The sequence below is a fragment of the Pseudophryne corroboree genome, chromosome 10, assembly GCF_028390025.1.
Source record: "Pseudophryne corroboree isolate aPseCor3 chromosome 10, aPseCor3.hap2, whole genome shotgun sequence".
In the NCBI taxonomy this organism is placed as follows: Eukaryota; Metazoa; Chordata; class Amphibia; order Anura; family Myobatrachidae; genus Pseudophryne; species Pseudophryne corroboree.
The window spans coordinates 54,868,829-54,894,483 of NC_086453.1; the positions used below are offsets into that span (position 1 = coordinate 54,868,829).

The 25,655-nt window shown below is 46.2% G+C and overlaps 1 protein-coding gene across 2 annotated transcripts in view; it reads left to right on the plus strand.

Moving 5' to 3' along the window:
- AP2A1 (adaptor related protein complex 2 subunit alpha 1) overlaps positions 1-25,655 on the plus strand; it is a 188,874-nt gene that overhangs the window by 119,955 nt on the left and 43,264 nt on the right. Inside the window, exons 10-16 of one of the 2 annotated variants that reach the window (XM_063942412.1) lie at positions 6,754-6,891; positions 8,637-8,819; positions 9,276-9,373; positions 9,481-9,712; positions 10,612-10,776; positions 11,538-11,695; positions 13,396-13,461. In XM_063942412.1, the coding sequence (XP_063798482.1) occupies positions 6,754-6,891; positions 8,637-8,819; positions 9,276-9,373; positions 9,481-9,712; positions 10,612-10,776; positions 11,538-11,695; positions 13,396-13,461 (1,040 nt within the window). The remainder of the gene's footprint in view (positions 1-6,753; positions 6,892-8,636; positions 8,820-9,275; positions 9,374-9,480; positions 9,713-10,611; positions 10,777-11,537; positions 11,696-13,395; positions 13,462-25,655) is intronic. The other variant, XM_063942413.1, reaches the window with a different exon arrangement.

The window sequence follows — 25,655 nt, forward strand, 5'->3', positions numbered from 1 at the left end:
TCTATGGGCCTAAAATTAGGGTCCATTAAGGTTCAATTTTCGGCCCTGTCGATTTTCTTCCAAAAGGAACTGGCTTCAGTGCCTGAAGTTCAGACATTTGTAAAAGGGGTACTGCATATACAGCCTCCTTTTGTGCCTTCAGTGGCACCTTGGGATCTCAATGTTGTGTTGAGTTTCCTAAAGTCACATTGGTTTGAACCACTCACCACTGTGGACTTAAAATATCTCACATGGAAGGTGACGATGCTGTTAGCCCTGGCTTCAGCCAGGCGTGTGTCAGAATTGGCGGCTTTATCATATAAAAGCCCTTATTTAATATTTCATTCTGACAGGGCAGAATTGAGGACTTGTCCTCAATTTCTACCTAAGGTGGTTTCTGCATTTCACATGAAGCAACCTATTGTGGTACCTGCGGCTACTAAGGACTTGGAGGATTCCAAGTTGCTTGACGTGGTCAGGGCCCTGTAAATATATGTTTCCAGGACGGCTGGAGTCAGAAAATCTGACTCGCTGTTTATCCTGTATGCACCCAACAAACTGGGTGCTCCTGCTTCTAAGCAGACGATTGCTCGTTGGATTTGTAGTACAATTCAGCTTGCACATTCTGTGGCAGGCCTGCCACAGCCAAAAATCTTAAAATGCCCACTCCACAAGGAAGGTGGGCTCATCTTGGGCAGCTGCCCGAGGGGTCTCGGCTTTACAACTTTGCCGAGCAGTTGCTTGGTCAGGAGCAAATACGTTTGTAAAATTCTACAAATTTGATACCCTGGCTGAGGAGGACCTGGAGTTCTCTCATTCGGTGCTGCAGAGTCATCCGCACTCTCCCGCCCGTTTGGGAGCTTTGGTATAATCCCCATGGTCCTTACGGAGTTCCCAGCATCCACTAGGACGTCAGAGAAAATAAGAATTTACTTACCGATAATTCTATTTCTCGTAGTCCGTAGTGGATGCTGGGCGCCCATCCCAAGTGCGGATTGTCTGCAATACTGGTACATAATTATTGTTACCAAAAAATTCGGGTTATTGTTGTAGTGAGCCATCTTTTATAGAGGCTTCTCTATTATCATGCTGTTAACTGGGTTCAGATCACAAGTTGTACAGTGTGATTGGTGTGGCTGGTATGAGTCTTACCCGGGATTCAAAATCCTTCCTTATTGTGTACGCTCGTCCGGGCACAGTATCCTAACTGAGGCTTGGAGGAGGGTCATAGGGGGAGGAGCCAGTGCACACCAGGTGATCCTAAAGCTTTCTTTAGATGTGCCCTGTCTCCTGCGGAGCCGCTATTCCCCATGGTCCTTACGGAGTTCCCAGCATCCACTACGGACTACGAGAAATAGAATTATCGGTAAGTAAATTCTTATTTTTTCCTGTATCCGAGGAATTAAATGAAGTGTGTGATGAGGCGTGGGTTTCCCCCGATAAAAAACTGATAATTCCTAAAAGGTTATTGGCATCGTACCCTTTCCCGCCAGAGGATAGGGCACGTTGGGAAACACCCCCTAGGGTGGATAAAGCGCTCACACGCTTGTCTAAACAGGTAGCACTACCCTCTCCTGATACGGCCGCCCTAAAGGAACCTGCCGATAGAAAGCAGGAGAATATCCTAAAATGTATATACACTCACACGGGTGTTATACTGCGACCAGAAATCGCCTCAGCCTGGATGTGCGGTGCGGGCGTGGCGTGGTCGGATTCCCTGACTGAAAATATTGATACCCTAGATAGGGACAGTATATTACTGACTATAGAGCATTTGAAAGATGCATTTTTATATATGCGTGATGCACAGAGGGATATTTGCCGACCGGCATCAAGAGTTAGCGCGCTGTCCATTTCTGCAAGAAGAGGTTTATGGACGCGGCAGTGGTCAGGTGATGCGGATTCTAAAAGGCACATGGAAGTATTGCCTTATAAGGGGGAGGAGTTATTTGGGGTAGGTCTATCAGACCTGGTAGCCACGGCAACTGCTGGAAAATCCACATTTTTACCCCAGGTAGCTTCTCAACCTAAGAAGACGCCGTATTATCAGGCGCAGTCCTTTCGGTCCCATAAGGGCAAGCGGGCAAAAGGCGCCTCATTTCTGCCCCGTGGCAGAGGGAGAGGAAAAAGGCTGCAGCAAACAGCCAGTTCCCAGGAACAAAAGCCCTCTCCCGCCTCCGCAAAGTCCTCAGCATGACGCTGGGGCTTTACAAGCGGACTCAGGCACGGTGGGGGCCCGTCTCAAGAAATTCGAGACGTCTCCCCCTCGCCGTTTCATAAAGTCTGCTTTACCGACGTCTCCCTCAGACAGGGAGGCAGTATTGCAAGCCATTCACAGGCTGTATTCCCAGCAGGTGATAATCAAGGTACCCCTCCTGCAACAGGGAAAGGGGTACTATTCCACACTATTTGTGGTACCGAAGCCGGACGGCTCGGTGAGACCAATTTTAAATCTAAAATCCTTGAACACTTACATACAAAGGTTCAAATTCAAGATGGAGTCACTCAGAGCAGTGATTGCAAACCTGGAAGAAGGGGACTATATGGTCTCTCTGGACATCAAAGATGCTTACCTACATGTCCCAATTTACCCTTCTCCAAGGGTACCTCAGGTTTGTGGTACAGAACTGTCACTATCAGTTTCAGACGCTGCCGTTTGGATTGTCCACGGCACCCCGGGTCTTTACCAAGGTAATGGCCGAAATGATGATACTCCTTCGAAAGAAGGGAGTTTTAGTTATCCCTTACTTGGACGATCTCCTGATAAGGGCAAGATCCAGGGAGCAGTTGGAAGTCGGGGTAGCACTATCTCAGATAGTGCTGCGGCAGCACGGTTGGATTCTCAATATTCCAAAATCGCAGCTGATCCCGACGACACGTCTTCTATTCCTAGGGATGATCCTGGACACAGTCCAGGAAAAGGTGTTTTCTCCCGGAGGAGAAAGCCAGGGAGTTATCCGAACTAGTCAGAAACCTCCTAAAACCAGGCCAAGTGTCAGTGCATCAGTGCACAAGGGTCCTGGGAAAAATGGTGGCTTCCTACGAAGCAATTCCATTCGGCAGATTCCACGCAAGAACTTTCCAGTGGGACCTGCTGGACAAATGGTCCGGATCGCATCTTCAGATGCATCAGCGGATAACCCTGTCACCAAAGACAAGGGTGTCTCTCCTGTGGTGGTTGCAGAGTGCTCATCTTCTAGAGGGCCGCAGATTCGGCATTCGGGACTGGGTCCTGGTGACCACGGATGCCAGCCTGCGAGGCTGGGGAGCAATCACACAGGGAAGAAATTTCCAGGGCTTGTGGTCAAGCCTGGAGACATCACTTCACATAAATATTTTGGAGCTAAGGGCCATTTACGATGCCCTAAGCCAAGCAAGACCTCTGCTTCAAGGTCAGCCGGTGCTGATCCAGTCGGACAACATCACGGCAGTCGCCCACGTAAACAGACAGGGCGGCACAAGAAGCAGGAGGGCAATGGCAGAAGCTGCAACGATTTTTCGCTGGGCGGAAAATCATGTGATAGCATTGTCAGCAGTGTTCATTCCGGGAGTGGACAACTGGGAAGCAGACTTCCTCAGCAGGCACGACCTCCACCCTGGAGAGTGGGGACTTCACCCAGAAGTCTTCCACATGATTGTAAACCATTGGGAAAAACCAAAGGTGGACATGATGGCGTCCCGCCTAAACAAAAAATTGGACAGGTATTGCGCCAGGTCAAGGGACCCTGAGGCAATAGCTGTGGACGCTCTGGTAACACCGTGGGTGTACCAGTCAGTGTATGTGTTCCCTCCTCTTCCTCTCATACCAAAAGTACTGAGAATTATAAGATGGAGGGGAGTAAGAACTATACTCGTGGCTCCGGATTGGCCAAGAAGGACTTGGTACCCGGAACTTCAAGAGATGCTCACGGAGGACCCGTGGCCTCTACCTCTAAGAAGGGACCTGCTCCAGCAAGGACCCTGTCTATTCCAAGACTTACCGCGGCTGCGTTTGACGGCAGGGCGGTTGAACGCCGGATCCTGAAGGAAAAAGGCATTCCGGATGAAGTCATCCCTACCCTGATCAAGCCAGGAAGGATGTAACCGCAAAGCATTATCACCGCATTTGGCGAAAATATGTTGCGTGGTGCGAGGCCAGTAAGGCCCCGATGGAGGAATTTCAACTAGGTCGATTCCTGCATTTCCTGTAAACAGGAGTGTCTATGGGCCTAAAATTGGGGTCCATTAAGGTTCAAATTTCGGCCCTGTCAATTTTCTTCCAGAAAGAACTAGCTTCACTACCTGAAGTTCAGACGTTTGTAAAAGGGGTACTGCATATACAGCCTCCTTTTGTGCCTCCAGTGGCACCTTGGGATCTCAATGTAGTTTTGGGGTTCCTAAAGTCACATTGGTTTGAACCACTTGAATCTGTGGAGTTAAAATATCTCACATGGAAAGTGGTCATGTTGTTGGCCCTGGCCTCGGCCAGGCGCGTGTCAGAATTGGCGGACTTTATCCTGTAAAAGCCCTTATCTGATCTTCCATTCAGACAGGGCGGAATTGAGGACTCGTCCTCATTTTCTCCCTAAGGTGGTTTCAGTGTTTCATCTGAACCAACCTATTGTGGTACCTGCGGCTACTAGTGACTTGGAGGACTCCAAGTTGTTGGACGTAGTCAGGGCCTTGAAAATATATGTTTCCAGGACGGCTGGAGTCAGGAAATCTGACTCGCTGTTTATCCTGTATGCATCCAACAAGCTGGGTGCTCCTGCTTCTAAGCAGACTATTGCTCGTTGGATTTGTAGTACAATTCAGCTTGCACATTCTCTGGCAGGCCTGCCACAGCCAAAATCTGTAAAAACCCATTCCACAAGGAAGGTGGGCTCATCTTGGGCGGCTGCCCGAGGGGTCTCGGCGTTACAACTTTGCCGAGCAGCTACTTGGTCAGGGGCAAACACGTTTGCTAAATTCTACAAATTTGATACCCTGGCTGAGGAGGACCTGGAGTTCTCTCATTCGGTGCTGCAGAGTCATCCGCACTCTCCCGCCCGTTTGGGAGCTTTGGTATAATCCCCATGGTCCTTACGGAGTTCCCAGCATCCACTAGGACGTCAGAGAAAATAAGAATTTACTTACCGATAATTCTATTTCTCGTAGTCCGTAGTGGATGCTGGGCGCCCATCCCAAGTGCGGATTGTCTGCAATACTTGTACATAGTTATTGTTACAAAAATCGGGTTATTATAGTTGTGAGCCATCTTTCCAGAGGCTCCTCTGTTATCATGCTGTTAACTGGGTTCAGATCACAGGTTATACGGTGTGATTGGTGTGGCTGGTATGAGTCTTACCCGGGATTCAAAATCCTTCCTTATTGTGTACGCTCGTCCGGGCACAGTATCCTAACTGAGGCTTGGAGGAGGGTCATAGGGGGAGGAGCCAGTGCACACCAGGTAGTCCTAAAGCTTTACTTTTGTGCCCAGTCTCCTGCGGAGCCGCTATTCCCCATGGTCCTTACGGAGTTCCCAGCATCCACTACGGACTACGAGAAATAGAATTATCGGTAAGTAAATTCTTATTTTTTCTTTTATAGGAGTGATTGTCACAGTCACGTATAAGACCCCACCAGTAGTCAGCCCATCATACGCCTGTCCTATCTACCTTGATACCTCTCCTCCATCACTTTTATGTCCTGGTGAAATCTCTCACCTTGTTCCTCACTGTAGTCTCCTAAATTAACCGGGAATCTGTCCAAGTGACTGTGAAGAAAGTGCACCTTTATGCCCCTATCTTCTCCAAATTTTTTTGGCATGTTTTCAACCAATACTTGCTAATTCTCTGCTTTGTGATTTCCCAAAACAATCTTAATGACAGAAACTTAAGTGGCCCTGGTAGAAGATTCAACAGGATTCATAGGGGGAGATTCAAATGTTTGAAAAGTCAGCTGGGAGTCTGTTTTTTCCTATCTAATAGACAGGATAAAACAGACACCCAACCCACTTTTCAAACATTTGAATTCCACCGATAGATTTTATAAAATTAGAATCATTCAGAAGTTTTTGAATTTGTGGACCATGAAAGACACCAGCTTTTATTTTTTCAATGCTCAGTCCTGGAAATGACCTGCAAATATACTTGAAGCAATCACCGTCTCTATTCAGGGCCTTAACAAATTGCTTCATTAATACCAACTTTATATGGAGAGGTAGAAGAATGATCTTTTCTCGATCAATCAATGCTCTTTAATGATGCTTGTGAACGAAGAAACAAGTAACTAAAAGTATCAGATGCAGTAAGTACACAATGAAGATCAAGGGGGACATTTACTAAGCAGTGATAAGAGCGGAGAAGAAAGACAGTGGAGATGTTGCCCCATCAACCAATCAGCAGCTGTGTATCATTTTATGGTATGCAAATTATAGATGTTACTTCAGTACTGATTGGTTGCCATGGGCACTTCTCCACTGGCTCACTTCTCTGCTCTTATCACTGCTTAGTAAATGTCCCCCCAAAGCACAACTATTAAGACAAACCGGTCTAAATCGCTTATGGGAAAAATTTCAATTGCTATTTCAAGTTGTATGCGATAGCTCAAAAAATAGAGCCAATCCGGTAAAACCAATGGCATATTTGGGATCGGCACCCTCAAATTACCCTAAATTCATTCAAATATCCTTGACTCTGGAAATCTTTTTTTTTTCTTCTTTTTTTTCCGTTTTATCTGTAGCATTTCCTTTCCTATATGTTGCTGCCATTACTACTTTACACGTATTCATTTTATGTTGATGTGTTCTTATAGACTGAGCGAGATGTCAGTGTGAGGCAGCGGGCGGCAGATCTTCTGTATGCCATGTGCGACCGTACCAACTCTAAGCAGATTGTCTCTGAAATGTTGAGCTACCTGGAGACCGCAGACTACTCCATCCGGGAGGAAATTGTAAGTGGCTGTATCAGTGCTCCACTACACAAACATGATTCCGCCTATTGTATTGTCAGCATGCACACTGTTCTGCAGTGCGATTTACTGTAAGTGCTGCTGGTAATGATGTGGCCACTTATGTGCCGTGGAGGAAGCCCTTTGGTGGGTTGAACCAATACTAAAAGTGAGCCTATCAATTCACTAGGAATAACTGACGTAATTGGAGTAAAGATAACCATTGGTTCACCAGTGCTATCCCTTATGTATGCCCTCCATACACAGCTATATTTCTCATACAGTCAGCTGGGAGGACAGGAACAGTGGGCGTCGGAGGGGTCAGCAGGAGCTTCAGCACTTTATGAAAAACTCTTGGAAAGTCTGAACCGTTCCTTCTCTGTGTCTTCTAGCCGGTATGATATCCGGTTTATGCAGTGCTGCTTATACTATTGTACTGCCTATGGCAGCTATAAATTGATGATGAGTTTTTATTGTATTATGTTTCTTTTAGCACCTACAGCTGTTGCCGCAATGACAGCTCCTGTCTGGCAGGTTATCATACAGCAGCCTGCGCCTTAGTACAAGACTGTGCTGTAGAGGTGCAGCAGCTGTAACGGAGCTCCTCTCTCTACACAGAGAAAGAGGAGTTTTACAGTGTGGTGTGGTACGGACACCAGGGCTTGTACATAGTAGAGATCCCAGTGCTGGGAAATGAGTCAGGTGAGGGGCAGTTTCAGACATAGGAGCTCTGTCTTACAGATTGCTAAATCTTATCTTTTCTACAAACATACTCCTCTTTTTAGGCTGATGGCAGTATCCAGATTTCACCTTAGTGGGGATATTGTCATTCCCATCTTAACACAGGGTCAGTCTCTAGTAGAAAAGGGAGGGGGGGGGGGGGGGTGCAGGGGCAGCACTGGAGTAGATTTCAAAGTCTCAGAAAACAGAGGGCTAATTTGGTTCTATATCTTGTGCAAAAGAGAGAGGTCAGCTTGCATCCGAGCAGACCTACTTTGCAGTGTCAGCATGTTTGTGGCATCTATAGGTGTTAGTCTTGGACACACAGGTTTTGCACACAGCGTCTTCAGAGCTCCGCCCCTGAAGGAGGAGTTCGGGAAGTCCCCATGTTTCCAGTTGGATGTATGAGGACAGCAGATTGTTGTCTTCCTTTCTTTTAGTTAGAAAAATGACAGGCATTCAGGCCGGTGGATGTAGAGTGGGAAGGGAACAGACTTTCAGTGAGAATTTCTTAAAGTACGCAAGCTACTGTCTGCACCTCTTTACCCCACGGTTCCAGTGTGCCACAGTGTATTTGACAGAAGTATAAAATCTTTTTATATGTTAAAGTCACTGACTTGAATCAATAGACTCCTATTACAGCAGTAATGTTGGCTACAGTGGGTGTATTCGTATCCCACTTATTCTCTGCAGTAAGCGTTCCCAGATAAGTTGTCATTGCTCTCAATATACAGTATGTAGGGATCATCATGGCAATTCCTACTCGCCAAAAACATAGCTTATAGAACTGATGTAAACCGGTATGTGTGTGTATGTATGTGTGTGTGTATGTGTATATATATATATATATGTATATATGTATGTATGTGTATATATATATATATATGTGTGTATATATATATATGTGTGTGTATATATATATATATATATATATATATATAAAATCTCTGTAGACTTGGCCTTTTGGAGTTTATTTTGCACATGCAGTTGTCTTGTTTTTATCATTACGATCTTCATTCCAACTAAAGGTCCTGAAAGTAGCCGTCCTAGCGGAGAAGTATGCTGTGGATTATAGCTGGTACGTGGACACGATTCTGAACCTGATTAGAATAGCTGGGGATTACGTCAGTGAGGAGGTCTGGTACCGCGTCATCCAGATTGTCATTAACCGGGATGATGTACAAGGCTATGCCGCTAAAACTGTGTTTGAGGTAATAAATTTTGCATATAATACACTTACACAAACCTCTTCTTCACGGGGACACGATCATGCTGCTTAGTATCTATGGGCGATCAGTGTAAAAAGACGAGCAGCTAATCCTGAGCTTACGTCTTCGGTTCTGTTTTGCCTTTTTATGTTTTGCAAGCTTTCTGGTTCTTTCCACCCGGCCGAAAGCTTCTTGTAAACACTACTGGGAACTAGTCATATCGATAGTCAAAAGGTCGACACCATAATGTCACATCACCATGGTTAAAATGTTGATACAGCCAAAAGGTGGACAGAAGAAATGTCTACTCAGAATGTTGACAGTAGAAATTTTAGGATTTAGGCATTTTAAATTGGGTGTTGACATTGTGGTTGTCGACACTTTATCTGTCGGTATGTTGTACTTGTTGACATTATGGCGTCTTTAACACCAACATTTTCTATAATTCTTGTTTTTCAGGCTCTGCAGGCTCCTGCATGTCACGAGAACATGGTGAAAGTTGGAGGTTACATCCTGGGTGAATTTGGTAACCTCATTGCTGGAGATCCCAGGTCGAGGTGAGACCTCAGTGGCTGGGCTGGGGGTGGGGGCGTTTCAGGTGATAAGTCTGGTTTGTGAGTGTTCTTAGATAACTTATCAATCACTGATTTTCTTTCTTTACCAGCCCCTTGGTGCAGTTCAACCTCCTGCACTCCAAGTTCCACTTGTGCAGCGTGTCAACCCGAGCCCTCCTTCTCTCCACCTACATCAAGTTCATTAACCTGTTCCCAGAAACCAAGCCCACCATCCAAGACGTGCTGCGCTCCGATAGCCAGATCAGAAACGCAGATGTGGAGCTCCAGCAGAGGGCAGTCGAGTACCTGAAGCTCAGCTCCATTGCAAGCACAGATGTCCTTGTAAGAACTCCCAAGTTTTTCTCTATTAGATGACTGTTGGCGGAGAGTGTGTATCATTACCCACTGACATTCAGTTTCAGCTTTGCTCTTATTTGTCAGGGAATTTCATACATGCTGGAACCAGAACTAAACCGCTCGCTGGGTGTGCCTCAGTGTTATAAACTGCCTCGTAATTATTGGGTCAGCCTACACCTGTAGGCATTGTACCTATGCCTGCAGGACTAGAATTGGGCTGGACAGATTACTTTTTGCCCCCTTTAAACGGGCCAAATTATTTTAGTAATTAGTCATACTTACATTGGGGTAGGACAACTTTTCCCTTAAAGGGCGAGGGCTCATTCCACCACATTGCTCTGAGACCCCATGCCATTTTCGCCCATGAGGTACCCGCATGCGGACCTGGCAAAGCGAGTGCCAGGCTGCCACCTGGTCATTGATGTTCACCTTCACGAAATTGTACAGATTTCTGATGCCACTTTTTTTATGTAAGGTTCAGCACACTGTAGCCTCCGAACATAACCATTTCTTAGGGTCTTCCACTGTCCCCCAGTGGATGAACCAGAAAATGGGATCGCTCTCCAATGAGAGACACTGGATGCCACCGTTTATGCCCTTTGTTCTTGTTTCTATTTTTCAGTGTTATCCTTGTTAGGATGATTGTGCTTATTTGAGCAAGTTTTCTGTTCTTTGGGGCTTTGCTAGGAAAGTACGAAGTTATGCAGCCAAGGGGGTACTAGAGCTGGAGTAGCATGACCTCTTGCTGGTAAATGTATAGGTCCTAAACTCCTGCCTCTGCACTCTGCACCCCAGTGCCCCCCCCCATTGGGGTCAGAAAAATGGATTTATCATTAATTATACAGTTGTGTCTTCACTTTTATTTCCATCTTTTTGTTTTGTAGGCAACAGTTCTGGAGGAGATGCCCCCTTTCCCTGAAAGAGAGTCCTCTATCCTGGCCAAACTAAAGAAGAAGAAGGGACCAGGTGCCGTCAGCGAGTTGGAAGAAGGGAAAAAGGATCAAAACTCTGAAATGAATGGTGGAGTGGAACCATCACAGAGCACCGCAGTAAGATCTCTCACATTTTGGTTGTTTAGATGTAAACTTGTCGCCTACATACAATGAATACCGCTTCTAGGGGGGTATTTATCAGAGCATCAAGAGAGATAAGGTGACAGGAGCTGGTTGGTACTTTCTCTCTCCATACTTTGATAAATACCTCTCTTAGTTAGATGAATCGACAGCTATGGAAACCTCACTCTATTAATGTGCTTAGAACCACAATGACCTGTCTCAGAGGGTTCACTACGGCTGGCCGGCGGTCGGGCTCCCGGCGACCAGCATCCCGGCGCCGGGAGCCCGACCGCCGGCTTACCGACAGCTTGGCGAGCGCAAATGAGCCCCTTGCGGGCTCGCTGCGCTCGCCACGCTACGGGCACGGTGGCACTATTTTATTCTCCCTCTATGGGGGTCGTGGACCCCCACGAGGGAAAATAATTGTCGGTATTCCGGCTGTCGGGCTCCCGGCGCCGGTATACTGAGCGCCGGGAGCCCGACCGCCGGCAAACAGAAGACCACCCGTCTCAGAAATGTCCCTGGCTCTTGGTAAGTGATAGCCCTCATTCCAGAGTATTGGCTGCCTAACCATTGTGAGGGGTAGGTGCACATGAAGCTAAACGGGATTACATTCGGATATTCCTCAGATGGATTTGGTTGCTTAGTACTTCTGCGAAATTAGAAGTGTAAAAAACACCACCTGCTGCTGGCTTATTTGATTTTTAGAACTAATTTCTGTGCGTGTCTAATGGATAAATGTTATGTTTTTACAGTCTACTCCTTCACCATCTGCTGATCTCCTTGGCTTAAGGAGTGCCCCCATTACGGGGTCGGCCGCACCAGGTGCTGGCAGTCTACTGGTGGATGTGTTTTCAGATGCGTCTTCCGCCGCTGCGTCAGTAGCTCCTGGTGCTGACGAAAACTTTCTAAGGTATTTATCTTATAAGGCCTCTATTGAGATTAGCGTAATCTACAGTAGTTGATCTTAAAGAGTGTATTGGTTGTGAACATTTTGTTCATCCCAAATGTGTCCATGCTACATCTCTAAGAGGAGTTTTTATAAGGAAAAAAAATGTGCATGATTAAAAATATTTTTTTTTTTTAAAACTAATATTTTTAATTCCCTTTCTTTGAATCTCAACTCATGTCCTTTTGTTGGATGTAAAATAAGCAAACAAAGTATTCTGTAATGTGTGTTTGTTGCTGTTTTTGTCTGCTGACTGTCTAATTGCACGTAGGTTTTTTGTCTTTCTTGGTTCTTGTTTTTCTTTTTTGCTGTCTTTCTCCTGGTGGGATTGTTTCTTGTCTTTGTCTGTCTTGCTGTGCCTGCCTGTGATTGGATGGTGTACAGTGACTTCGACCCGCCCTCTGAGAGTCCTGCGTCTCTATTGGTCGATGCAGCCCAGCCTTCAGAGTAAGGGCTGATTCAGTAACACTTAAGGCATGGGGGATAGTTGCCATGATCGGTAAACGCTGCCTCTCTTCTACCATCAGTTATTGTATTAATATTTATTTAAAATAATAATTAGACAAACATTGAGCGCAGCGCTTGCCAAGTTATATTGTAAAAAAAAAAGGTATATTCACCCACACAAAAGTTGGTTTAAATCAATCAGCACGTGCTTACATGTCTACGGCTCTGCCAGTGTAGTACTCTTGCCAACAACAGCATTAAAGATTTCAGCATGAACCTTGCGTTTTGGGCAGTAATACAGTAGTTGAATCATTACTGAAGCTGCTAGCCAAAGCAGCAAGGGGCACCGCTGGGTATGAGCGCACCGGGAAACCTTGGTTCCTTCAGAACTTGGCAACACGTTGGCAAACAGGGTTATTAGAAAACACCTGTGATTGATTTAAACAATCTTGCATGTCAATAGAGAACCCCTAAACTGTAATGTGGCCAATACAACAGGCAGAAACCGTGGGTATCGGAGAAAGCCAACATGTTGGATTTACCTGAGTCGCGGTTCCGACCAGAGAATGGTCGGGATCGGTGCGTCAGTGATTATAAACATGCTGTTTTACCCCGATGCATGATCGGATCGCCAAGCGATTATTTTATTTTAAGTAGAGTTAATGGAACAGTTTGCATTGTAGGACAATTATTTGCGTAGATTACACCCTTCCTTATTCGCAGGCTCATAATTATGAGGAACAGGGGAACCTTTCTGAACCTGAAATTGATAATACAGGGTGGGCAGAAAGGACACAACATTTTAAGCATTGCACGTTCTGTTATGGCCCACAAATTTTTATATAAGTGTTTGTGAATGTTAAATGACGTTTCATGTAATATTTAGGGGACCACAAAAAGTAAAATGCTGACTTTGGTAAACCATCTTGAAGCCGTAAAATTAACTTATTGTCCAAAAATGTTTATATAGCTATTGCTCTGTGAAGCTTGTACAGGTGATATTCCAGCATAGCGTAAAGATCAGCGTTTGGGTTGCAAAGTCTCTATTCGTTCTATGCCTGTGTCTGATCGGTGGCGCTTCTGTAATTCTAGGTCATGTAGCCTTTAAATGTCGGGACTAACGCTTTATGTGTAGCTAACAAATTCATTTTTTTTATTTTCTCTTCTGGTTGCTTCCATTGCCTTTTCCATTCTTTCCTCTGCCTCCTTGCTCTTAGCTCTGGCTCTGCTGCTTCCGAGGACCCCGCTTTACCTATCGCTGAGGCTGATGAGCTCCTAAACAAGTAAGACAGGCATTTTTGTGTCCCCACTTGTAGGCCTCTTGGCCCTTGTCACTCCATGTAACATCTACTGAGCATAGGGGTAGCAGCGCCACCTTCTTGTGTAGTCCGGGAGTACTCATTAATGTCCTTGCCTTCGCAATCCCTGCAGAGCCTTATTATAAAATAGATAACTATTCAATGAAAGGATTTATATAAGTGATAATGTGTCCCAACTGTGAATTGCAAGGATATTACAAGTCTCTGAGGACTTCAGTTACTGTATAATGGCACCACGGTTATCCAAGTTATATCTTAGTAGGAGCGTTATACCTGAGATTGATGACATCACAACTCACAGTTTATACAGATGCTATGTACCGGAGTGTATACACATATTTGCATGTGTATTAGACTGTTAATTTTTACAGTTTCCCCTATATAGTCTAATTTCGTCAACTGTCCATTGCAAGAACAGACCAAGATCCATAAAGTTACCTATGTCTCTCTTTCTGTTGTATTCTCTCTCCACTAAAAAATAAAACATGAAGGCCTTTTAATAAAATTATATCCTTTTTTTCTGTATCTATTGGGGAAAACTGGAACCATGGAACTAAGGCAGGACTTTGGGCACTTTAAGAAATCTATAATTGCACTGAAACTCCTGCCGCAGTAGAGGCCTGATTCAGAGATTGATGCAATATCTGCCATGATGGTCGCAGTGAGGATTTATTTGCAAGTGACTGACAGTCAGAGACCATTTGTGGGAGGTAACTGGGGAGTGGCAGCTCAAACACAGGCATGTTGCCACTTTCTGGGGTGTGTACACCGTAATCATGGCTCCGACGTCTTACAGCAGTTTTCCTGCATAAACATGGCTTCGGCATCTCCCAGTGGTTTTTCTTAGAAGTCAATGTTTGTCTGATGGTTTCATCTTTGTATGTAAGCAGTGGCTCAGAAACACCACTAGTGGGCGCCTCAGTACAAATCACTGTGCCTGCAACATTAGCGTATATTCACAGCTGCTGTGAAGGCATTTACGTCCATCTGTGAATCAGGCCCTGTGTTCCCTATCCTGCAGGGAATCCGCTATTTAATAAGCAGTCCTCACAGGACCGAGGAAAGGGAGAAATAGAACAACCAAAATAGAGGAGGGGGTGTGTTGTCCTCCTGCAGCAAGCAACTTGAGCATACACAGCACGCCCCCAGTTTTCAGCATCGTATTGGAGGACACCGAAGCCATGGGGATGACCCAACACTGCAGGGTTCCAGTATGAATGGTCGACAGTCATTAGGTCGACCACTATTGGTTGACATTGACATGGTTGACATGGACAACTGGTCGACACATGAACGGTTGACGCATGAAAAGGTCGACATGAGGGTTTTTTTACTCTCTTTTTTTGTGTCGTTTTCTGCGTAAAGTGACGGGAACCCCAATTAGTGCACCACTTCGCTCGCCATGCTTCGGGGCAAGGTGCCTCGCTCCTCTACCGCTGCACTCGGCACAGGTTACCGTTCCCAATCGTAGTCCACGTGGATCGTAAAGTATGGAAAAGTTCCCCAAAAGAAAAGGGGAAAAAAACCATGTCGACCATTTCTCTGACGTCCTAGTGGATGCTGGGAACTCCGGAAGGACCATGGGGAATAGACGGGCTCCGCAGGAGACTGGGCACTCTAATAGAAAGATTAGGTACTATCTGGTGTGCACTGGCTCCTCCCTCTATGCCCCTCCTCCAGACCTCAGTTAGAATCTGTGCCCGGCCAGAGCTGGGTGCTCCTAGTGGGCTCTCCTGAGCTTGCTAGAAAAGAAAGTATTTGTTAGGTTTTTTATTTTCAGTGAGATCTGCTGGCAACAGACTCACTGCTACGTGGGACTGAGGGGAGAGAAGCAAACCTACCTGCTTGCAGCTAGCTTGTGCTTCTTAGGCTACTGGACACCATTAGCTCCAGAGGGTTCGAACACAGGGCCTGACCTCGATCGTCCGTTCCCTGAGCTGCGTCGCCGTCCCCCTTGCAGAGCCAGAAGACAGAAGAACGATGAAATCGGCAGCAGAAGACTCCTGTCTTCATTAAGGTAGTGCACAGCACTGCAGCTGTGCGCCATTGCTCCCACAGCACACCACACACTCCGGTCACTGTAGGGTGCAGGGCGCTGGGGGGGGGCGCCCTGGGCAGCAATTATAATACCTTTTGGCAAAAAAATACACATAATACAGTCAGTTAACTGTATATGTGTAAAAAAAACCCACCATTAAGTTACAAAAAACGCGGGACAGAAGCCCGCCGCTGAGGGGGCGGGGCCTTCTTCCTCAGCACACCAGCGCCATTTTCCCTTCACAGCTCCGCTGGAAGCACGCTCCCCAGGCTCTCCCCTGCAGTATCCAGGTACAAGACGGGTTAAAAAGAGAGGGGGGGCACATAAATTTAGGCGCAAATCGATACAGACAAGCAGCTATTGGGAAAATCACTTATTAGCAGTGTAAATCCCTGTGTTATATAGCGCTGTGGTGTGTGCTGGCATACTCTCTCTCTGTCTCCCCAAAGGGCTTTGTGGGGTCCTGTCCTCAGTCTGAGCATTCCCTGTGTGTGTGCGGTGTGTCGGTACGGCTGTGTCAACATGTTTGATGAGGAGGGTTACGTGGAGGCGGAGCATAGGCAGATAAGTGTGGTGTCGCCCCCGACGGGGCCGACACCTGATTGGATGGATATGTGGAAGGTCTTAACCGACAGTGTCAACTCCTTACATAAAAGGTTCGATGACGCAACAGCCTTGGGACAGCCGGGGTCTCAGCCCGCGCCTGCCCAGGCGTCTCAGAAGCCGTCAGGGGCTCATAAACGCCCGCTAGCTCTGATGGTAGACACAGATGTCGACACGGAGTCTGACTCCAGTGTAGATGAGGATGAGACAAATGTACAGTCTACAAAAGCCATCCGATGCATGATTACTGCAATAAAAGATGTATTGCACATTTCTGATATTAACCCGGTTACCACCAAGAGGGGTATTATGTTTGGGGAGAAAAAGCAGCCAGTGACTTTTCCCCCATCTGATGAATTAAATGATTTGTGTGAAGAAGCGTGGAGTTCCCCTGATAAGAAACTAGTGATTTCTAAGAGGTTACTGATGGCGTGCCCTTTCCCGCCAACGGATAGGTTACGTTGGGAAACATCCCCTAGGGTGGACAAGGCGCTAACACGCTTATCTGAAAGGGTGGCACTGCCGTCTCAGGATACGGCCGCCCTAAAGGATCCTGCGGATAGAAAGCAGGAAGCTATCCTGAAGTCTGTGTATACACACTCTGGTACTATACTGAGACCTGCTATTGCTTCAGCCTGGATGTGTAGTGCTGCAGCAGCATGGACTGATACCCTGTCAGACAACATTGATTCCCTCGACAGGGATACTGTTTTGCTAACCATCGAACATATAAAAGATGTCGTCTTATATATGCGGGATGCACAGAGGGACATTTGCCTGCTGGCATCTAGAATTAATGCAATGTCCATTTCTGCCAGGAGAGTATTATGGACTCGGCAGTGGACAGGTGATGCTGATTCTAAAAAACACATGGAGGTTTTGCCTTATAAGGGTGAGGAATTGTTTGGGGACGGTCTCTTGGACCTCGTATCCACAGCAACGGCTGGAAAGTCGACTTTTTTACCTCAGGTTCCCTCACAGCCTAAGAAAGCACCGTATTATCAAATGCAGTCCTTTCGGCCTCAGAAAGGCAAGCGGGTCAGAGGAGCATCCTTTCTGGCCAGAGGCAAGGGTAGAGGAAAGAAGCTGCACCAGGCAGCCAGTTCCCAGGAACAAAAATCCTCCCCTGCTTCCACTAAGTCCACCGCATGACGTTGGGGCTCCACAGGCGGAGCCAGGTGCGGTGGGGGCGCGTCTCCGAAACTTCAGCAACCAGTGGGTTCGCTCACAAGTGGATCTCTGGGCTGTACAAATTGTATCTCAGGGATACAAGCTGGAGTTCGAGGCGACTCCCCCTCGCCGTTACCTCAAATCAGCCTTGCCAGCTGCTCCCAAGGAAAGGGAGGTAGTACTGGCGGCAATTCACAAGCTGTACCTCCAGCAGGTGATAATCAAGGTCTCTCTCCTTCAACAAGGCAGGGGTTACTATTCCACAATGTTTGTGGTACCGAAACCGGACGGTTCGGTGAGACCCATCCTGAATTTAAAATCCTTGAACACTTAGAAGTAGAAGTTCAAGTTCAAAATGGAATCGCTCAGGGCGGTTATTGCAAGCCTGGAAGAGGGGGATTTTATGGTGTCACTGGACATCAAGGATGCTTACTTGCATGTCCCCATTTACCCACCTCACCAGGAATACCTCAGGTTTGTGGTACAAGACTGTCATTACCAATTCCAGACGTTGCCGTTTGGTCTCTCCACGGCACCGAGAATATTTACCAAGGTAATGGCCGAAATGATGATACTCCTTCGGAAGAAGGGAGTTATAATTATCCGATCTCCTCATAAAGGCGAGGTCCAGAGAGCAGTTGTTGATCAGCGTAGCACTCTCTCAGGAAGTGTTGCAACAGCACGGCTGGATTCTGAATATCCCAAAGCCGCAGCTGATTCCTGCGACGCGTCTGCTTTTCCTGGGCATGATTCTGGACACAGAACAGAAGAAGGTGTTTCTCCCGGTGGAGAAGGCCCAGGAATTGTCATCTCTGGTCAGGGACCTCCTGAAACCAAAACAGGTGTCGGTGCATCACTGCACGCGAGTCCTGGGAAAGATGGTGGCTTCTTACGAAGCAATTCCCTTCGGCAGGTTCCATGCAAGGATCTTTCAGTGGGATCTGTTGGACAAATGGTCCGGATCACATCTTCAGATGCATCGGTTGATCACCTTGTCCCCAGGGGCCAGGGTGTCTCTGCTGTGGTGGCTGCAGAGTGCTCATCTTCTCGAGGGCCGCAGGTTCGGCATACAGGACTGGGTCCTGGTGACCACGGATGCAAGCCTCCGAGGATGGGGGGCAGTCACTCAGGGAAAAAACTTCCAAGGACAGTGGTCAAGTCTGGAGACTTCACTACACATAAATATACTGGAACTAAGGGCCATTTACACGAGAAGCAGGATGGCAATGGCAGAAGCCACAAGGATTCTTCGATGGGCGGAGAATCACGTGCTAGCACTGTCAGCAGTGTTCATTCCGGGAGTGGACAACTGGGAAGCAGACTTCCTCAGCAGGCACGACCTCCACCTGGGAGAGTGGGGACTTCATCAAGAAGTCTTCACACAGATTGTAAATCGCTGGGAACTGCCACAGGTGGACATGATGGCGTCCCGCCTCAACAAAAAGCTAAAAAAATATTGCGCCAGGTCAAGGGACCCTCAGGCGATAGCTGTGGACGCACTAGTGACACCGTGGGTGTACCAGTCGGTTTATGTGTTCCCATCTCTTCCTCTCATACCCAAGGTGCTGAGGATAGTAAGAAAGAGAGGAGTAAAAACTATACTCATCGTTCCGAATTGGCCAAGAAGAACTTGGTACCCAGAACTACAAGAAATGATCTCAGAGGACCCATGGCCTCTGCCTCTCAGACAGGACCTGTTACAGCAGGGGCCCTGTCTGTTCCAAGACTTACCGCGGCTGCGTTTGACGGCATGGCGGTTGAACGCCGGATCCTAGCAGAAAAGGGCATTCCAGATGAAGTGATTCCTACGCTGATAAATGCTAGGAAGGATGTGACTGTAAAGCATTATCACCGCATATGGCGGAAATATGTTGCTTGGTGTGAGGCCAGGAAGGCCCCAACAGAGGAATTCCAGATGGGTCGATTTCTGCACTTCCTACAGTCAGGGGTGTCTATGGGCCTAAAATTGGGGTCCATAAAGGTCCAGATTTCGGCCCTATCTATTTTCTTTCAAAAAGAACTGGCTTCACTGCCTGAAGTTCAGACGTTTGTTAAGGGAGTGCTGCATATTCAGCCCCCTTTTGTGCCTCCAGTGGCACCTTGGGATCTTAACGTTGTGTTGGATTTCCAAAAATCACACTGGTTTGAGCCACTTAAGACCGTGGAGCTAAAGTATCTCACGTGGAAGGTGGTCATGCTGTTGGCCTTAGCTTCGGCTAGGCGTGTGTCAGAATTGGCGGCTTTGTCATGTAAAAGCCCATATCTGATCTTCCATATGGACAGGGCAGAATTGAGGACTCGTCCCCAATTTCTCCCAAAGTTGGTATCAGCGTTTCATTTGAACCAACCTATTGTGGTGCCTGCGGCTACTCGGGACTTGGAGGATTCCAAGTTGCTGGACGTAGTCCGGGCTTTGAAAATTTATGTTTCCAGGGCGGCTGGAGTCAGAAAAACTGACTCGCTATTTATCCTGCATGCACCCAACAAGCTGGGTGCTCCTGCTTCAAAGCAAACTATTGCTCACTGGATCTGTTGCACGATTCAGCTGGCACATTCTGCGGCTGTATTGCCGCATCCTAAATCAGTAAAAGCCCATTCCACAAGGAAGGTGGGCTCTTCTTGGGCGGATACCCTGGCTGAGGAGGACCTTGAGTTTGCTCATTCGGTGCTGCAGAGTCATCCGCACTCTCCCGCCCGTTTGGGAGCTTTGGTATAATCCCCATGGTCCTTACGGAGTTCCCAGCATCCACTAGGACGTCAGAGAAAATAAGAATTTACTCACCGGTAATTCTATTTCTCGTAGTCCGTAGTGGATGCTGGGCGCCCGTCCCAAGTGCGGACTCTCTGCAATACGTGTATATAGTTATTGCTTAACTAAGGGTTATTGTTATGAGCCATCCGTTTAGTGAGGCTCAGTTGTTGTTCATACTGTTAACTGGGTAAGTTTATCACAAGTTGTACGGTGTGATTGGTGTGGCTGGTATGAGTCTTACCCGGGATTCCAAATCCTTTCCTTGTTGTGTCAGCTCTTCCGGGCACAGTTTCCCTAACTGGGGTCTGGAGGAGGGGCATAGAGGGAGGAGCCAGTGCACACCAGATAGTACCTAATCTTTCTTTTAGAGTGCCCAGTCTCCTGCGGAGCCCGTCTATTCCCCATGGTCCTTACGGAGTTCCCAGCATCCACTACGGACTACGAGAAATAGATTTACTGGTGAGTAAATTCTTATTTTTTCATGTGTCGACCATGTGTCCATGTCGACCATGTCAATGTCGACCTAATGACTGTCGACCATAACATGGTTGACCATCCAAACGGATACCAAACTGCAGGAGGGCACGCTCAGAAGTTGCTGCTCTCAATCAGCCTCGTAATCTGAATGTATGGACAAAGGACCATGGCCCAAATGTATTAGGCTTTAAAAAAAGATAAAGTGGAGACTGATAAAGGCAACCAATCAGTATTGATGTAAAATTTATAATTTGCATACTATAAAATTATACAGAGCAGCTGATTGGTTGCCATGGGCAACTTCTCCACTGGCTCACTTCTTCACACTTTTCACTGCTTCATGAATAGACCCCCAAAGAGTGATAAAGTACCAGCCAACCAGCTACTGTCATTTTTCAAACACAGCCTGTGACATGACAGCTAGGAGATGATTGGCTGTTACTTTATCACTCTTTTAGTTGTCTCTCCACTTTCTCTTGTTAAAGCTTAATACATTTAGGCCCAGGTTTCTGCCTGGTCACTTACTTGAGACCCATGATATGCCCTCTAGTAGGCATTAATCCATCGGGTAGAAAGTGCGGACACATTTAAGGAACAGGTTTCTCGGCTGTAATGCTCGTAAGCCTATGGAATTACTAAAGGAGTCCACCTAGCAATACTGTTGTCTTAAACTGGTGCTGTTAGGTTCTGTTCACATAAGTCTTTAGTATACTCAATTTAGAGGAATTTAGACCAAGCTTTTGGCTGAAAGGAGGATTTTGTTCTAAGAAACTGCCCTTGTTATATGGAGATCAGCACAAAACGCTCCTTGCTGTAGAGAAGAAAAGTGGTCTTCCATTTAGGAGATTTCAAGTTTGCTGATAACGTGGGGTCAGAAGGAGTGTTTGCTGAGGCTGTTAAGATTATCTTGGATCCAAACAAGCTCTAAGTGGAATTATATGGCGGCTGCATATACAGCACTTCTTGCTCAAGTACAAGACTAAGTCGTCCACTCCCCATGGTTCCAGGGGTCCCTATCAGGTGTATGGAAATAAAAATCATCATCAGCAATGGTCCTCTCTAATAGTCCTAAGCAATGGACCTCTCTTAATAGTCCTCAGCAATGGACCTCTCTTAATAGTCCTCAGCAGTGGACCTCTCTAATAGTCCTCAGCAGTGGACCTCTCTAATAGTCCTCAGCAGTGGACCTCTCTAATAGTCCTCAGCAGTGGACCTCTCTAATAGTCCTCAGCAGTGGACCTCTCTAATAATCCTGGACAAGCTGCCTCAATGCACTGTCAAAGTCAGAAAAATATCTCTATACACACTGCCATATTGGCACCTCATTCTGGTCCGCGCTGCGCATGCGTGCGCTCTCCCGTGCGTGCGCATACTCACAGTCGCGGGCACCCGCAGGCGCACGGTATGCGTATTTACGGTAGAGTTTATGTGATCGTAGCGTGCGACTCAATCGTTACATATTTTCAGTAATAATGTATTTTGTAGATCATGGTCCCTTTGTTAGATTCTGAAAGTTTAGTTAACATAGCATGTTCCTGAACAGAGAGATCCCTCTTTGTATTGTACGAAGGGTCTAACAGGGGTCATACAGTGGTGTTTGGTACCCATCGGAAGAGTATTTAAATAGTAATATTCCGGTGTTGGTTTGGAGCGGATTAATCGCTCGTGCGAATAGTTATGGACATAAGAAGTTTATGTCCATTTACTATTATTTGTTCTTATTTAGTCATGCGGCGGGAAACTCAGTATCCCACCCACCTGAACAGTTGGAAGCAGTCACAGCCCACCTGTATGAATCAACCTATGACCTTTTGTTATGATGCAAGGCCGAATTCCTGTGTCCAATGAACAATGAGATTGTAGGGACCATTGAATTGCATTGTGTGTGGGGCAAAAATAGAAAGGGCGATCACATCCAGCTCTTACTCTTCAACGGTTATCATTGCTGAAAATCGGGAGCTGGATGTCCAGAGGCGCATGCGATCGTTTCCTTTGTGCGTAAGTTTTTCTCCGTAATCATACTGTTTCTCTCTTGTTATTATGGGCCATATCTCTCTCTCTCTTCTCTTTCTCTCATTCTTCTCTTAAACTTAATTGTATTGTATTTACTGTGTAGTTACCTGGTTAGTTAGTCTATGTTATATTGTAGTGTATGATTTGTATTTGTATTAATTCTTTTGCAAGTATATCATTCATAATATATATATATTAGGCGTTGGACCCTAAGCCCAGGTATCTGTGTATTTCTTATAGTGTCTAGTATTCTCAGAGCGTCGGTGACGCTCAAACAGCTTTTAAGTTAATCAGGTTACACAAGGTTGCATCTACACACTATCACTACACTAAGGTTTTACTGCATAATATACTGTTTATGGTTTAGATTTAAAGGTTTAACATTGTGAGCGTCAGCGCCGCTCGTGATCTCCTCGTGGTCTTGAGCGTCCGCTACGCTGATAGCGTAGCATTACGGTAGTCGCTCACCCATAAGTGTGTCCGATACCAACAGCGTATTCTCGTGAGCGTCTGTATCGCTCGAGCAGCCCGCTCCCGATACAGCGTCCGTTACGCTATAGTGAACCATTACGTTAGTCAGCAGCCAATAGCGTGCCTGCCTGTGATCTCTTGGCCGTGAGCGAACGTGACGCTTGAGCGTCTCAACCACGGCTAAGCGATTGTTACGCAACAAGCGTACCCTTACGGTACTTCATACGTAAATAGCGTACAATGTTCTTAGACCTCACAAAGGGTTTTATATAAGATAAATATTTAGCTTTATCAATTGCGGGCTCGTCCTGTCCTTCACATATCTGCACTAGGTAATTTCAGCAGACATTATCCAGCAGCAAAGGGCGGGAGATCATATTCCTCGTAGTGCTGTTTGGATAAGCGTCTGCTTCTCTTAGTTCAGGGTGCTGAAGAATCCGGGAACCGGAGGTAAGAACAAAACGATAGTGTCTTTTTAAAACTGTTTATTTCTGTCTTGCGTACACACGCACGCATATCTGCATTTCTTTTCATTCGTGTATTTTCGTATATCACTCTCCTGTTTGCCAGTTTTATAGCTGATAAACGTGCTGAGAGATTTGCCGCTATTTCATAGTTTAAGAGTAAAGGTAACATAGTTAAAGTATAGACAAACACACAGTTTTGCCTGGGAGATAAGGCGAAGTCAGTGTGGTGTGCGGTAGATGATAAAGGATCATCTACATTGATAAACGTATAAATTGTGTTACGGTGGATCTTTGCTTTGCGTACACGTGTCTCTAACAAAAGACTGAGACTTGCGTACGCAATCCAAGGGCCGACGCACGCAGCGTATATTACGCAACGGAGCGTACGGGTACGCCCACGTAACTCAAATCACAAGTTTTTTTTTCTCTCCTCTCAATGCGATAAATAACGCCAGGCGATAAATCGCACAAATTTATTTTTTTTAAATTCTAAATTTAAATTAATAGATCCTTCTCCTAATTTGTAACACATCTGGTCTAAAGAGAAATTTCTGCGCAGAAATAGAAATAGAAACAAAAGTGTACATGTGGTGAGTGAGTGTTTTTACATACAATTTTGAGGTTGAACCAAAAGAAATCATCGAGTTCTCGTGAGGTACATACGTGTAAGTGACATGCACGGTGGCTAGGGAGGCATCCTTGGTTAAACATAAAAAAATTGAGCATTAGAGTATAGCAGACCAGGAGGTCATACTGTAACAGACCAGGAGGTCATCAGACCAGCAGGTTCAGGTACAGCAGACAAGGAAGTCCGCTATACAGTCCACAGGCACAACACCTAAAAGGGTTGGTGCAACACCCATATAGGCCATACAAGCTCTTGCTGAAGGAATTCGCAGCCGCAATTTTCGATTCCACTGGTCGCTCCGTACATAAGATTAGTTGCTTATGTGCTGAACGATTGTACCGCACGTAATTGTGTGCATTAGTAAACCTGACCGGTACTATTTGTGTACGAAGGTCATAAACGCTATTTGTACATTTTAACGTGATTTGTGAATTTTTTTTATTTTAAGGGAAGTTCGCTGGTCACTCAGGAACTATCCAACAACCGATACTTGCTGGGGAACGCGCCCCAGTAAATAAAGGTTCACAGGGGCCCTAGGTTGGGTACAACAGCTCTGGATACAGTGATTGTGTTACTGGCCAACGTGGGCGAGAAGTGAGTGGAGTACTCGGTAAACTTCACCGCCAGCCTGCCCCGGACATCTTGGTTTTTGTAAGGGTTCGCTGAAGAAAAGCAACACCTGCAAGTTATGGGGGCCAGTTGTTCAGGTAGGGGGCGATCAACCTCGGTTCGGGTTGATTTAGTAAACCGACCAATAGGGTCGGCCAGGTATGTAATGTGTGAAAAATACGGTTCACACACAGAGGTTTTATGTGATGAATGGGAAAGAATGACTGTACATGACGGGGAGAAATTCCCAAGAATAGGTAGCTTTAGCCCAGAAGTGTTACTAAATCTAAGGAGAAGGATAGGTCTTATTGAACCAGCAAAGAGACGGATCAAACATTATGACTGTTTAAAGTTATGGCAACAGGAAAGTGAAATGCAAAAAGAGCTAACTGACATACCTGACTCTCATCTTGGGAGGAGAGATGTGGCAATGGAGAGGATTATGGTTGCGGAGAAAGGCACAATGTTGAACAATAAAAACGCACTTAGCAACTGTAGTATAGATGATAAGAATAAGTGTAATAAACATAACGATGATAATTGTAATGCTGTTAAATGTACAACTATTAACCCGTGCAAGTTGCACCCCATGTCAAACTTCCCTCAGGAATACGAGCAAGAAAGTGAACTCAACACGATGTCGGCACCACTTCCAGCAGCCATCACACAAGACATCCAGGTGGACGCGACCAAATCGAAAGATCGCTGGTTTGGAGGGAATATTGCATCACCGGAATGTTCGTTTGGAAGACTGAGAGACAGCACCTTTGAGATGACAGCAGAACAAGAAGAACAACAAGACTAGAGAACTTAATTATCGTGACAAGTTTCTCTCCCCCCCCAAACTGTTTTTTTTTTTTTTCTGTACCCCCATTACAAATTTCTTCTTTTCTCCTCCTGTAAGATGGACTTGCCCAAAGAGACTGTGAT